Genomic DNA, 13,501 nt, shown 5'->3' with positions numbered 1-13,501 from the left:
TGAATAAATTTAGGATTTCCTCGCTACTAAAATAGCTAAGCCAAGCCCAGACAGCGTCCGGTTTATGTTTATCATACAAAGCATAAAATTAATCACACACACACACACATACTCACCAGCACCTAGAGCTAGAAGATAGTGAATAATTTATAACAACCAAGAAAGAAAAATGCCATGTGGGTTGTATGCCACCATTTAGCCTTAGCTTGCTGGCCCAGAAGTGCACAACGGTTTTTCTGTTTGTTTTGTTTTATTTTGTCTGGGAGAGTTCAGCCAGTATCTTGGGTGCGACTTCTTGTGTAAAAAAAACTTTTATTCGCCTGATTTCATTATCATCTCAGAAGCTGACTGGTCTGTCGGCTAGCCTAGTCCTAGTCCTGGAAGCTTCTAGCCTCCGCACAATCTAATCTGGGCCTAGAATGCTTTCAGCCTCAGAGACTTACTGCTGAATACGCTCACCCTTTCTAGCTCTTTCCAAACTCTGGGCTGGCTCAAACTCCTCTCCTAGCTGACTTGTACAAGCTGGCTTCCTTTAAGCTTCTGACTGAATTGCTCTGCTTGGACTCAAACTAACTCTAGCAATCTGTTCTAATCTTCTGGCTCCTTTTCATTCTCTGCCTTGTCCTGTCTTCACCTGTGTCTAGCTTGTTCTCTCTCTGCAACCTGGCTTTATAAAACTGTCCTGGTAAAACTGCCTCTGAATTCTACTAACTGACCTGCCATGAGCTCAACTCACCAACTCCACTGAACTGCCTGAACAGCACTGACTAGAACACAGTGATAGCAGCACACCTGTGTCTCCTGAGTGCTGGGATTAAAGGCATGAACTACCACACTTGGACCTAAGCTTTCACCTGAAACTTGATCTATACCAGGCTGGCCTTGAACTCAGAGACCTGCCTGCCTCTGTCTGCTGGCATTAAAGGTGTGTCTGTAGACCAGCCAGATCACATTGACCTAGAAGGTCTTTGGACGTGATGTCTTGCCAGAGCAGCCATGTTCTGAATTAAGATTCCTCAACATTCTTGTACCTGAAATACATTAACAGCTAATCAACAGTGATGCTGGCGACTCAGTGGGCAGATCAGAAGGACCTCTGGCTCAGAGATAAGTATTAGGTGTGTCCTCTGGGTCGCACTAAGCTTCACCACTCAGGCAGTGCTCAGGCCCCTCCACAGACACCGAAGTGGCAGCAAAGCCTTAGCTGAGGGAGGAGTTTGGTCAGTATCTTTGGAGCCCTCAAAATATTAAAGACTTGAGAAACTCAGCTGCTTTTGTGAAGAAATACTTGCAGGTTTCCTAGCCAAGGAGATCCCAGGAAGGGAGGTCCTGCCTCCAGAGCAAGGCGCTCAGAGTCCCCAGGGCATATAACAGGCCCTCTGGCAGTCACCAGCTAGGGTCCTGGTTGCCAGTCTTCTCTGAGGTAGGGAAGGTCCCCCCTTTGTGAGGACAGCGGACTATGCATTGCTAAGCAACGAGCCCTTCTGTCATCCTGCCCACATCCACCTAGCTGCACGGGGACAGCACTTACTCTTGGCATCTGTACCCAACCAGAGGCCATTCCTGTACATTAGGCTGGGTGTGGGGACGGATCTCCACGAGTGACGCCAAGAGTCCAGCACCTTCTGGAGAGGGCACAGGCTAGTCAGTGAGTATGCACGGGCCTGCACAACACTGCAGGACAAAACAAAAAAGACAAGGTGTGGTTTTCCTGTTTCGCATTTTGCACATGCTGGACGCCAGCGAGCACTGGCACTGCTCACAGTCTCTGAGGCCCCCTAGGAAAACTGTCTGCAGTGCTGGAAACTGCTCTCGTGGATCTAGTAACAGGGTCCACTAGAAGGGCACCTCTGACTAACTACCAAATAGTGCCCCTCTCCGTCCCTGCATGGCTGAAGTCCATGGTGTTTGGTTACACGGATTTGCATTTGGGTTCGATTCTGGCCAGGTGGAGAGCCACACCTGGCACTGCTTGTCTCATAAGCAGAGAACATGCCAAGGAAATAAAAATGTAAGCAAAGAGCAGACTCCTAGTTCTGACTCGAGAGTTTGTTTTGGGGAGAAAGAAAGACTGAAAAGCTGTTGCTGTTACGGATGTCTCTGACCTCTGGGTGTCTTGCCCCACCACGCCCCAATACATCCTGCTCCCATCTGCACAAGATTACACCAAAGTATGGGAAATAGGGGCCCTTCTCCTTTCTAAGCCTGGGGAACGTGTGGTCCAGGCTGAAGCAGGCCCAAAGAGCTCATAAAACCTGTAATTCTAACAACGATGGCTTCTATAGAACCAAGGGCTCATTACGTGGTGTGTGTGCTCTGATGACATCAGCGTGGATGAAGGCGAGGAATGAGCAGGCTTTGTGTATTTTATAACGTGCATCTGCCTGTCGGCAGCGCACTTGAGGGTCCCAGGGCCTTTACTTCATGCTGTTAAGTGGCGGTTGGTAGCTTCCTTGATGTGAGAGTTCTGACCTTCCCTGTTTCCCATGGCTGGCATTCCATGGTACCTGAACCCCAGGAACCTGAACCCCAGGAACCTGAACCCCAGGAATGCACCTGCATCACTGCTCCTGCAGGCAGTAACTAGTGACTGACCTCCTTGGTCCCTGAGATCTGGGCTGACGTCATCCCACCCTGAGGCCGGCCATTCCCAGTGAAACAATGTGGTGGCTCCTCATTCCTTCTCTTCCTGGGTCTTGTCTTGTTAGACCTGCTAACAGGCACCCCTAAGAGGAAGCTGCTAGAAATGTGAGTTGGGAGTCACAGTGCCCTGGGCAGAAGGCCATCTGTGCCTTTTGTGTTTACCGCTGGCAGTTTACCATGGTGACAGGAAAACCATATTTGGAGTTAGTGGGGTTCCCAACCAAGCTGAGAACTGTGACTCCAAGTGAGCTTTTTCTAAGTTTTGAAAGAATGTTGAACGGTGTCCCTGTGACTAACACCTGGCAGAAACACCTTAAAGCGGGAAGGTTCACTGTGGCTCAGTGTGGGAGGGATTTCAGTCCACCATGTTGAGAAGGCATGGTGGTAGACAAGACACGGAGACAACGCAGGGGGCGTGGCTTTCGTGGCCACATGAAGTCTTCCAGACAGCACTCCATGCTGGGAGAGCTGTAGGGACTCTTCTGATTCAGGTGGGACAGTGTCTGTTCAGAGTAAAGCCATTGGCCTCGGGAGCTCTGCTAACTGATGCCCACCTGAGCTCAGGTGCAAGATGGGTACAGGGGAGACGGGGTGACTGGCATCTCATCTCTTTCCCCGAATGCATGGCGGGAACTGTTAACCACTCCTTGTTATCTCTGTAATGATCACAATGAGCAGGCCATAAGCTCACTATAGCATGTGGTTTTTAAATCTGTATAAGATGAACTCAATTTAGCCTCATATTTATATCAGTGCTGTGATATGAGATGAAGGCGCCAGAGCCTCTATAGGACTCTATAGGACTGCCTTGGCAGTCAAGTGCTCCAGGCTGCATGACTTTTAACGTATTTGTGCCTTTCCTTACAATTTTGTCTGGTTCTAACATCATCTTGCTAATTTCCCATCAGTATATCTTGTAGGTTATAGGCTAGAAGTCTAAATATACAACTACACATGTTATGCCCACACCCGCACCCTTATGCCCACACATGTACACCACCTCCCACGTGCTCTCTCATATCCCCCATGACCTCACATACACACATCACCCCCACACCCACAACCCCCCATACACATACAGCCCTCATTCCTACCCACCAATCCCCAAATCTCACCCCTCCACACATACACCTCACACCCATCCACTCATACACACCCACAGCCACCCATCCTCACACCCACATCCCTCCACATACTAACACATACACACACACATACACACACACACAGACAGACACACCCACATATGCCCCCTCCCCCCAACACACACTTAATGACTGAAGCGTGAGGTGAAAGTCTGCAACATACTCTTTGTAAATGTTAGGGTCTGACAGCCCTTTATCTCGAAATGGAATTTTCATCAGAACTTTGGGTTTAAGGATTGGCTTTGGTGCCAGACTCCCCACTTCTGACCTGGGAAGGAGAGGTGCTGTGAGAACATGGAGAAACTGCAGCAGAAACGAGCAGTGGGAGAGAGTCACGTGGTGACTTGTGCGCGGGAGTACTTACTCGTGGTTGATACGGGATAATGTGCAGAGGCTGGGGAGATGGCTCACAGGTGTGAGGACCAGAGTTCGGATCTCTGAGAGCCCATGTAAAAGCTGAGTAGATGTGGGAGTCCACCTGTAACTCCAACATGGGGGGAGGGCCAGAGAGACGCCAGAGCAAGCCGGCTCACCAGACTAGCTGAAACTAAGGTCTGGGCTCAGTGAAAGAGCCAGCCTCGGTACTGAAGGTGGAGAGCAATTGAGGAAGACAGAGCATCAACCACAGGACTCTGCACACATGCACATACATGCACACACACACATGCATACACATATGTATACATACATGTACACAGACATGCAAATGTGAGTATGCAAAAAGAAAAAAGAAACCTGTACAAAATGTAGTTCACAGAGGACTGTGATGTCCATGTTCCTCCCTCCCCATCCTCTGGCTTGCTGCATGACTGGCCTTGTGTGTGCAAGGCAGCCAGGTGGCTTTCTCTAAGCCTCTAGACCTGAAGAGGGCAGAGAGGGACTGTGAAAAGATACCCAGACAGCAGAGGGGTGCTGTGCAACCCTGTCCCAATCCTTCCAGCAGAGAAACCTTCCACTGGAGGGGGGCGGGGCTCAGCAGCACCAAGCCAGCAGCAGCTATAGGAGCCCCGCAGTGCTGCCTCTGTGGCCTCCAGTAGGACCCAGCAGACTGCCTAGCCTGTCTGACCTCTTCAGGTTGAGGGGACCTGGTATGGATAAGTGTGATCTCTTGGGCTGCAAGGGCTGAACCGGAACTTGTCCCACTGGGAATAAGTGAAATTAAAAGAGATTTTTCCCATGGTGGAGGGTGTGACATGTTCCCACACCATAAGAAATGGTGTGTCCCCAGGTTTCCCTGCACACTGCCAAGGGGTCTGTTGGGCAAGAATGGACTGCCTGTTTTGCCAGGCCCTGGCTCTGACTGATAAGACCAGTTTGAGACATTTGCAGCCATCAAAAACGGGTAAAGCCCTCTCTTGGCTTGGCTTCCTGGGAAGCCGATAAAAGTGAAAGTGAGTTCCCATTGTTAAGAGAATCCATACCCAGAGTAGGCGTTCTGATCAGGGACAGGTGCACATCTGCCTGTGGGCCTTTTTTCATCAGGTCCCATGATTCCTCTGAGCAAATAGACCCCTTCCTGAAAGGCCAGAGGCTCTCGTGCTCCTTGATTGAACCCCTGGTGCAGACAGTCCCAAGCACAACACAGCAGGGCCCACACTATGATCTATACCATAGTCTGTGCCGTGGCCCCACATCATGGCCCATGCTATGGCCCATGCCATACTTTACACCATGGGCTTTACAGCGCAGTGCACACAGCAGCCCACACCATCCGTGGCTCTCTCAATAGCTCCTGCAAGTACATAGGCAAGCACGTGGGGCTGCCCACTCACCTGTGAGCAGCTGAAAGCCCTGCTTTTCTGGAAGGGGGGAGCATGAGTTTGTCGACTTGCACAGCCCGGAAAGGCAGTCTGCCACAACTTCACTGCAGCACTGGATGCTTCTGAGCCAAGCCTGGGGCTTGCCCTGTCCGAGGAAGCACTCTAGCCCTGAGCTACATCTTGGCCAAAGAAAAGTATTTTAAACCTTAATGTGTCACAATGATCTGACTGTAACCCCCCTGTATATGCATACCACAATTTATAACACACACCGTACCGCACCATATACACACCACACACACACACCACACAAACACATACAGACACCATATACACACAACAGATACACACCACACACACACACCACACAAACACATACAGACACCATATACACACAACAGATACACACCACACACACACCACACAAACACATACAGACACCATATACACACAACAGATACACACCACACACACACACCACACAAACACATACAGACACCATATACACACAACACTCATAGAACTTGAAATGCTTGTTCATACCATTAAACTTAGCTTAAAAACACACTACAGACTGTGTGGGTTAGATGCTTTAAAAGCCACACCGGGGGTGGGGGTAGGGTGGGGAAGGGGCTGGAGAGATGGCTCAGAGGTTAAGAACACTGACTGCTCTTCTCTTTCAGAGGGGCCTACGTTCAATTCCCAGCAACCACATGGTGGCTCACAACCATGAGATCTGGTGCCCTCCTCTGGCCTGCAGGTGTACATGCAGGTGGAACACAGTATGCTGTAATAAAAAACCAACAAGCCACACAGGGTTTTCTTATTTTGTGCCCTGGCAAGGCCGTAGCACTACTGGAACACGTGTCCCTCTCTTGGCTCTGTTTTAGCCCGGTATCCCCAGTGTCATACAGCAGCAAGACGCGTGTGACAGCGCCCTCCCGTTTGTGCAGAGGTCTTTTGGGAGCTCTCAGGAATCACAGGACGTGGCTTCCGCCTTCTGTGTGCGCAGGTGAGTGGGTGTTGGCTCGTGTGCACGCAGGCTGTGCAGGTGTGCATGCCCTCACAGGTGGGTGGAGGCCAGGGGCTGACAGAGGGTGTCTTTTCCTACCACTCCCTACCTTGCTGTTTGACACAGAGTCTCACACAGACCTGGAACTAATGCAGTGGGCTAAGCTGAGGGGCCAGCTAGCTCTGATGTAGCCCTTGGCTTTTTGTGTGGGTGCCGGGGACCCAGACTCAGGCCCTTGAGCTTCTGGGACAGGCACTCTAGTGACTGCACCATCCCTCTAAACTCTCAACCTTTTTTAAAAAATGTGTTTAAGTTCACTTATCTGTAAAAAATTTAATACTTGGGGTTTTTGTTTGTTTGTTTGTTTGTTTTTGTTTTCTGTACCTCTTTCCACCACCAACAGTGCTGATCACAGGGGCAGGACTTCAATAAAAGCTCTGCAGAGTTTGACTAGCATGACTGCAAACATTTTTACCCTGTCCATAAAGGGGCATAATATAAAGGTAAGTAGACCAAAGGCAGGCCTAGGAGGAGGTGGGATTTGTCTGCGGAGGTGGTGGGACGCAGGAGCCCAGGGGGAGGGGTGGAGGAGGAGCCCAGGGGGAGGGGTGGAGGAGGAGCCCAAGGGGAGGGGTGGAGGAGGAGCCCAGGGGGAGGGGTGGAAGGAACCACGTCCTCTCCGATCTGTTGCCTGACCCTGTTGGGATGATCCATGTTTAGAAAACAAAGCCTTTGAGGATGAAAGAGGAAGCCCCGGGGACCGCCTTAAAGCCGCTGGTGTTCCGGGTGGATGAGAGCACACCCCGGGTTGTACAGAGTGTCCTCCTCGAGCGTGGGTGGGACAAGTTTGACGAGCAGCGTCAGGATGTGGAGGACTGGAACCTCTACTGGAGGTCGTCCTCCTTCCGCATGGCGGAGCACGTCAATGTCAAGCCCTGGCAGAGGCTCAACCATCACCCAGGGACAACCACCCTCACCAGAAAGGACTGCCTGGCCAAGCACCTGGCGCACATGAGGAGGCTCTACGGCGGCGAGGCCCCTACGAGTTCACACCCCTGACGTTCATCATGCCCAACGACTACACCAAGTTTGTAGCCCAGTACTTCAAGGAGAAGCAGGTTCTGGGCACCAAGCCAAGCTACTGGATCTGCAAGCCGGCAGAGCTATCTCGAGGGAGGGGGATAGTCATTTTCAGCGACATTCGAGATCTCATCTTCAAGGGCACGTCATACGTGGTGCAGAAGTACATCTGCAACCCTTTCCTCGTGGGCAGGTACAAGTGTGACCTCCGCATCTATGTCTGCGTCACCGGCTTCAGGCCTTTGACCATTTACATGTACCAGGAAGGGTTAGTGCGGTTCGCCACCGAGAAGTTCGACCTCAGTAACTTGCAGGACTATTACGCCCACCTGACCAACAGCAGCATAAACAAGTCTGGGGTCTCGTACCAGAAGATCAAGGAGGTGGTGGGCCAGGGCTGCAAGTGGACCCTCAGCAGGTTCTTCTCGTACCTTCGGAACTGGGATGTGGACGACCTGTTACTGAGGCAGAAGATCAACCGCATGGTGATCCTCACGGTCCTGGCTGTGGCTCCGTCGGTGCCTGTCGCCAGCAACTGCTTCGAACTTTTTGGATTTGACATCCTTATTGACGAGAACCTGAAGCCGTGGCTTCTAGAAGTCAACTACAGCCCTGCTTTGACCTTGGACTGTTCCACAGATGTCTCTGTGAAGAGGAACCTTGTCCATGACATTATTGAGCTGATTTACTTAAATGGCCTGAGGAGCGAGGAGGAAAAGTGCAGCGTGGCTTCTTTAGGGAGCGCCAAGGTCTCCCTGGGGGGCTGTCAGCGCGAGCTCCGCACAGCCCCTAACTCCCCTCCCTACATTTCTCTCATACACTCCCCTCCCTACATGTCTCTCATACAGTTTTGCAAGCAGGAGAAGCAGTAAAAGCAGCCCAGCTGTCCAGAGAGCACACGTGCATGTGTGGCCCAAGCACACACGGACCTCCAAGCTCAGAGAGATGATGAACAGGCAGGACTTGCTTCTGACGAGAGAGGCAGCCAAGAGCAAGCCGAAGCTCAAGGCTTGGCGGACGCCTCACAAGGTGTTAGCACAGTCAGAGCCCCACAAGACGAAGAGGCCTGGGCCCGCGGGCGTCCTCCCAGACGCGGGGCATGCACCAAATGACCACGCAGGCAATTTTGTTCTCATTTTTCCTTTCAATGAGGCTACTTTCGGGGCCTCCAGGAACGGATTAAATGTCAAAAGAATAATTCAAGAGCTCCAGAAATTAATGAATAAACAACTCTCAAGTGATAAAAGCTAAAATCGAGAAGTGAGGTGAATTTTTGAAAACTAAGGGTTTCTATTCCCAGGCTTTCTACGGCTAGTGGAGGTGGTAGGCCAAGCCCCTAGCGTGTGCCTTTAGCGCACGGTCACAGTGCCGCCCCGTGTTAGCGTTCTCAGATGCTCAGAAGTATATCAGTGGCCACCTCTTAGTTCAGAGACAGGTTACTCACTGTTACAATTGAACCGCACTGGAACATAAGAAAACGTGAGAAATTTAAAAGGGCTTTCTTAGGTAAAGTACTACACAAATGTCAGGAACTTTCTTTTATTTTTAAACAGCCATTGCTGATCAAAATTATTTGGGGGGGGGAGCTGGGAAGGTTGCTTAGTTGGCAGAGTGCCTCCTGTGACAGTGTGAGGACCCACACCAAATCCACAGCACTCGCAGGAAAAGCCAGGTGGGCGGTGGCGCGCGCACACACACATGTGGACACACACACACACCTACCCACCCTCATCACTCCTGTTGTCAGCATACAGTCATTTAGAGCATAGCAGATACAGAAAACCCAACTGTTTAGAGATCATGGGTCCTAAATCAGACCTGATGTAAGTAGCTACTCAAGAGGGACATCCGTCAGCCATATTGAAATGTGTTCCCTCTTGTCTGCACCCTGTCACTTACTTCCAACCCAGCACCTGAGGATGGAGCCTTTCACACTTAGGCAGGTAACAGTCCGGGTCCCAGCAGATGAAAAAGTTTCAGGTCCCAGAAGTCCTTAGGGCATCCTGAGAGTGAGGGCGGATAGCCATGGGGCCAAGTGCACAAGCCACGAGGAGGGAAGTTACTGCTCATCTCATCACTGTGACAGAATGCTGGGTAAATACAGCGTAGTGCAGGAAGGGTTTATTGGGGCTCCCACTCTGAGGGTACAGTCCACCGTGACAAGGCAGCAGGCCTCTGGCCACATTGCTCACAGTCAGAGAGCAGTGAGAGAAGGTGGCTGGCACTCCGCCATCTGGGAACCCAGGGCGTGGGGTGGGCCTTCCCACGTCAGCTAACCCAGCCTAGAAACTCACTCACGTGCACTCAGAGGTTTGTCACCTGGCTTCTGTGAGGCTGACATGATGTTAACCATCACGTGGAGGGGATCCCAGGGCTGAGCGGCAGTGGGGGTTATGGCTAATGGGGAGGAGGTGTTCCTTTCCGGGTAATGGACACTCCTGTGATAACCACGTGGCCACTGGTTGGCAGACCACTTCGTGGAGGCAGTGGGAGCAAGGGATCTCGGCTCTCGGCATCAGAATATTTCAGTCCGTGGCAGCAGGGAAGGCACTGCACTGACCGTAGGTGTGGAAGTGCGCACACAACCTGGGCTCCTCACACCACACTGCAGCAGGAAGTGGAGAGAGCACAGGACCGGAAGCAAGGCTGACGCTTCAAAGTCCTGCCTCTAGCAGTCTACCTTTACTGACCTAGCCCCACTCCTTAAGATTCTACAGCTGCCCATAAAGATAGAGTGTCCAGACAGGAACCCAGGGAGGGGAGCACTTCACACTCAATGTATGTATGTATGTATGTATGTACGTACATGGATGCATGCACGTATTTTTGTATGTGTGATGTATGTGTGTATATGTACATACATGGATCACACATGTATTTTGTATGTATGTATGTCACATGTATTTTGTATGTATGTATGTATGTACATGGATGCATGCACGTATTTTTGTATGTGTGATGTATGTGTGTGTATGTGTATGTATGTATGTATGTATAAAGGAAGCCCCAAAGACTTCAGGATCTATAAGGAATATAGTGCTATAAGGAAAATGCAGCGGAATCCTGCCTTTAGCAAAGCTGTCCTTCAGAATGTTAAGCCCCCTAAGATGTGGCATAGGAGATGGGGGAGGGAGGATGTGAGCTGAAATGAGAGAGCATGGAATGCTAACATATGAAGGTAAACATATGCTCAAACTCAGAACGCACTAACACCAAAAAGCTGGCATGGCAACCACTCAGTTCTTTCTCATGAATTTAGGAGCAGGGGGATTAAAACAAAGCCATAAGTACCTCTTTTTGTTTTACACAGCTGGGAACCTTTTTACTATCTGTGACCTCATGTGGTGCTCTGCACTGAACCCACCCTGGGCTCCTTGACAGTCCCAGCTGGCTCAGGTTTCCGGGTTTGTACAAAGGTGGTGACAGTTAGTGGCATGGTGGAGGGTGATGACAAGTAATGGAGCTACACTTGGGTTCAAGAGATACTGCTTGTAAGCCATGGCCGCATGGGCATCAGAAACAATCTCCTTTTCCTGGGCCCTGAATGGTGAGATCAAGGCTGAAAGAGTGGCAGCTCCGAGGCCTGAGGCTTCGGGCATTGTTTATAAGAGCTTGTTTGGGTCTGACAGGGTTGAGGACAAGGCAGCACCTTCTCTTTCCCAGGATTTCTCCAGCCTGCTGTCATGTGCTCTGTCCTCATCCTGTCACGTGACTGATGGGGTAGAGGCAAGGTCCCAACCAGGTCACCGCACACATGTTAACACCCAGAGCCTCTGAGACAAGACGCCTTCCGACCTCTGGGCATGGCCAATGTGAACAGCTATGTCTCCTAGCTCCAGGCTCTCGGAATCTGAATCCAAGACCCTGACCCCAGGGGCCTAAGTACTGCTGCACCGTGGTGCTAAGCTGGTGTCCTGGATAGGTTTGTGTCAACTGGGTACAAACTAGAGTTCTCTGAAAGGAAGGAACATCAATTGAGAAAACACCTCTGTAAGATCTGGCTGCAGGGAATTTTCTTTTTTGTTTTTGTTTTTGTTTTTCAAGACAGGGTTTCTCTGTGTAGCCTTGGCTGTCCTGGACTCACTTTGTAGACCAGGCCGGCCTCGAACTCACAGCGATCTGCCTGTCTCTGCCTCCTGAGTGCTGGGATTAAAGGTGTGCACCACCATGCCCGGCTGAGAATTTTCTTAATTAGTGATCAGTGTGAGGGGGCCCCAGCCTGTTGTGGGTGCTGCCATGCCTGGGCTGGTAGTCCTGAGTTCTTTAAGAAAGCAGGCTGAGCAAGCCATGTGGAGCAAGCCAGTAAGCAGTATCCCTCCATGGTCTCTGCATCAGCTCCTGCCTCCAGGTTCCTGCTGTTTGAGGTCCTGTCCTGCCTTCCTTTGCTGATGAACTGCAGTGTGAAAGTGAGAGCCAAATAAGCCCTTTCTTCCTCAAGTTGCTCTTTGGTCACGGTGTTTCGTTACAGCAACAGAACCCTAACTGCGACAAAGTCAGTACCAGCGGAGTGGGGCACTGCTGTGACAGGCCTGACCATACTGCCTTTGGGAGGACTGTGGAAGGACTTTGGAGCTTTGGGCTAGAAAAGCCGTTGAGTGATGAGAGCTCAGTGCGCTGCTCTGTAGGAACTTCGGGAGCAGGAGTGTTGAGAGCAGTGCAGAGGGTGGAGGCCCGGCTTGTGGAGTTTCAGAGGGAAGTGGAAAGGCCCTACTGGGACCATTTGTTATTTTGAATAAAAGTTCTGTGGTTCTGGTTAGCTGGGGCCAAAGAATCAGCTGTGATTAACAAGAGATCAGAATTACAAAAGTGAAGCCGCTGCTTTGCCGCGATACTTGATGCTGGTCTGCTGGAGTGGAGAAATCAGCAGCGATTAAGAGAGACCAGCACTATAGAGGTGAAATCTTCTGGCAAGTGTTTCCTGCCAGTCAGCACACAGAAGCTGTGCTCCGGAGGCTGCCGAGGTTGTACCTCACTCTGGCAGCTGAGCTTGCTAGTGTTGAGAGGCACCCAGGTGGAGCCGGTTTTGAAGGGGTCGGTGGAGAGCCTCCGAGGCAGGGCACCGTGAGAAGAACCTAGGAGAGGCTACCTGTGAAAGTGCTGCCCAGCTGTAGCAGAAGATGCCAGGGCCATTGGATGCCCGCCAAGAACAGCAGCGGCCCTGGAATGGAGGCAGCAGGAACCTCAAAACCAAGCTGTGGGTTCTGCAGAGGGCGCAGCCGGAAGTGCTGCAGAGGGCGGGGCCGGAAGTGCTGCAGAGGGCGGGGCCGGAAGTGCTGCAGAGGGCGGGGCTGGAAGTGAACCTAGCCCTTCGGACGAGCCAGAAGACCGTGAGTGGATCCCAGGCACTGGACCTTGAGTTATTTACACTTTGGGAGTTCGGTTTTGCTTTGTTCGGTTGTGACTGTGCCCTGGTTCCTCCCTCTTGAAGTAAGAAAGCATTTAACTTATTTTTTGATTTTACAAGATCTCACAGTTGACTGAATTTTAAAAGAGATTTAAGGTTTTTAAAAGAGATTTCGTATTTTTTTTTAAAGAGATTGAATTTTAAAAGTGTTTGAATTTGGAACTTTAAAAATTTTTGTAAGGTGTTTTATATTGTGATGTTGATGTTAGTATGGGATCTTGCAGATGAACAAGAACCGAAAGGTTACGTTTGTGTCAACTTGACAAAGGGTCAGGGGGACGGCACAGAGGGAGGAGGTGAGCCACATAATCTGAAACTTCAGCGCAGGTGTCCTCTGCAGCCTGAACAATTCACTTTGCTTAGACTTGACCCAAGCTGGGTATGAAAGGTAGGGCAGGCCAGCCGGCTCACTGTGGGCACATGAAGCTGCAGAGCTAGCTTGTGACAGAGAGCGGAA

The 13,501-nt window shown here is 50.9% G+C and overlaps 2 protein-coding genes across 2 annotated transcripts in view; both read left to right on the top strand.

Annotated features, from left to right (window-relative positions):
- The first annotated feature begins 7,284 nt into the window (after window positions 1–7,284).
- Window positions 7,285–8,891, top strand: LOC127205178 (probable tubulin polyglutamylase TTLL2). The gene is given in 3 exon segments (XM_051164361.1): window positions 7,285–7,598; window positions 7,601–8,455; window positions 8,487–8,891. Coding segments are annotated over 3 exon segments (1,560 nt in total). The 5' UTR covers window positions 7,285–7,298.
- Window positions 8,892–12,757: 3,866 nt separating this feature from the next.
- LOC127205177 (protein unc-93 homolog A-like) overlaps window positions 12,758–13,501 on the top strand; it is a 28,549-nt gene continuing 27,805 nt past the window's right edge. The window contains exon 1 of the mRNA XM_051164360.1: window positions 12,758–12,967. Coding sequence (XP_051020317.1) covers window positions 12,758–12,967 — 210 coding nt within the window. The remainder of the gene's footprint in view (window positions 12,968–13,501) is intronic.

This window comes from Acomys russatus, chromosome 21 (genome assembly GCF_903995435.1).
Source record: "Acomys russatus chromosome 21, mAcoRus1.1, whole genome shotgun sequence".
In the NCBI taxonomy this organism is placed as follows: Eukaryota; Metazoa; Chordata; class Mammalia; order Rodentia; family Muridae; genus Acomys; species Acomys russatus.
This window is presented reverse-complemented; position numbering and strand designations above follow the sequence as displayed.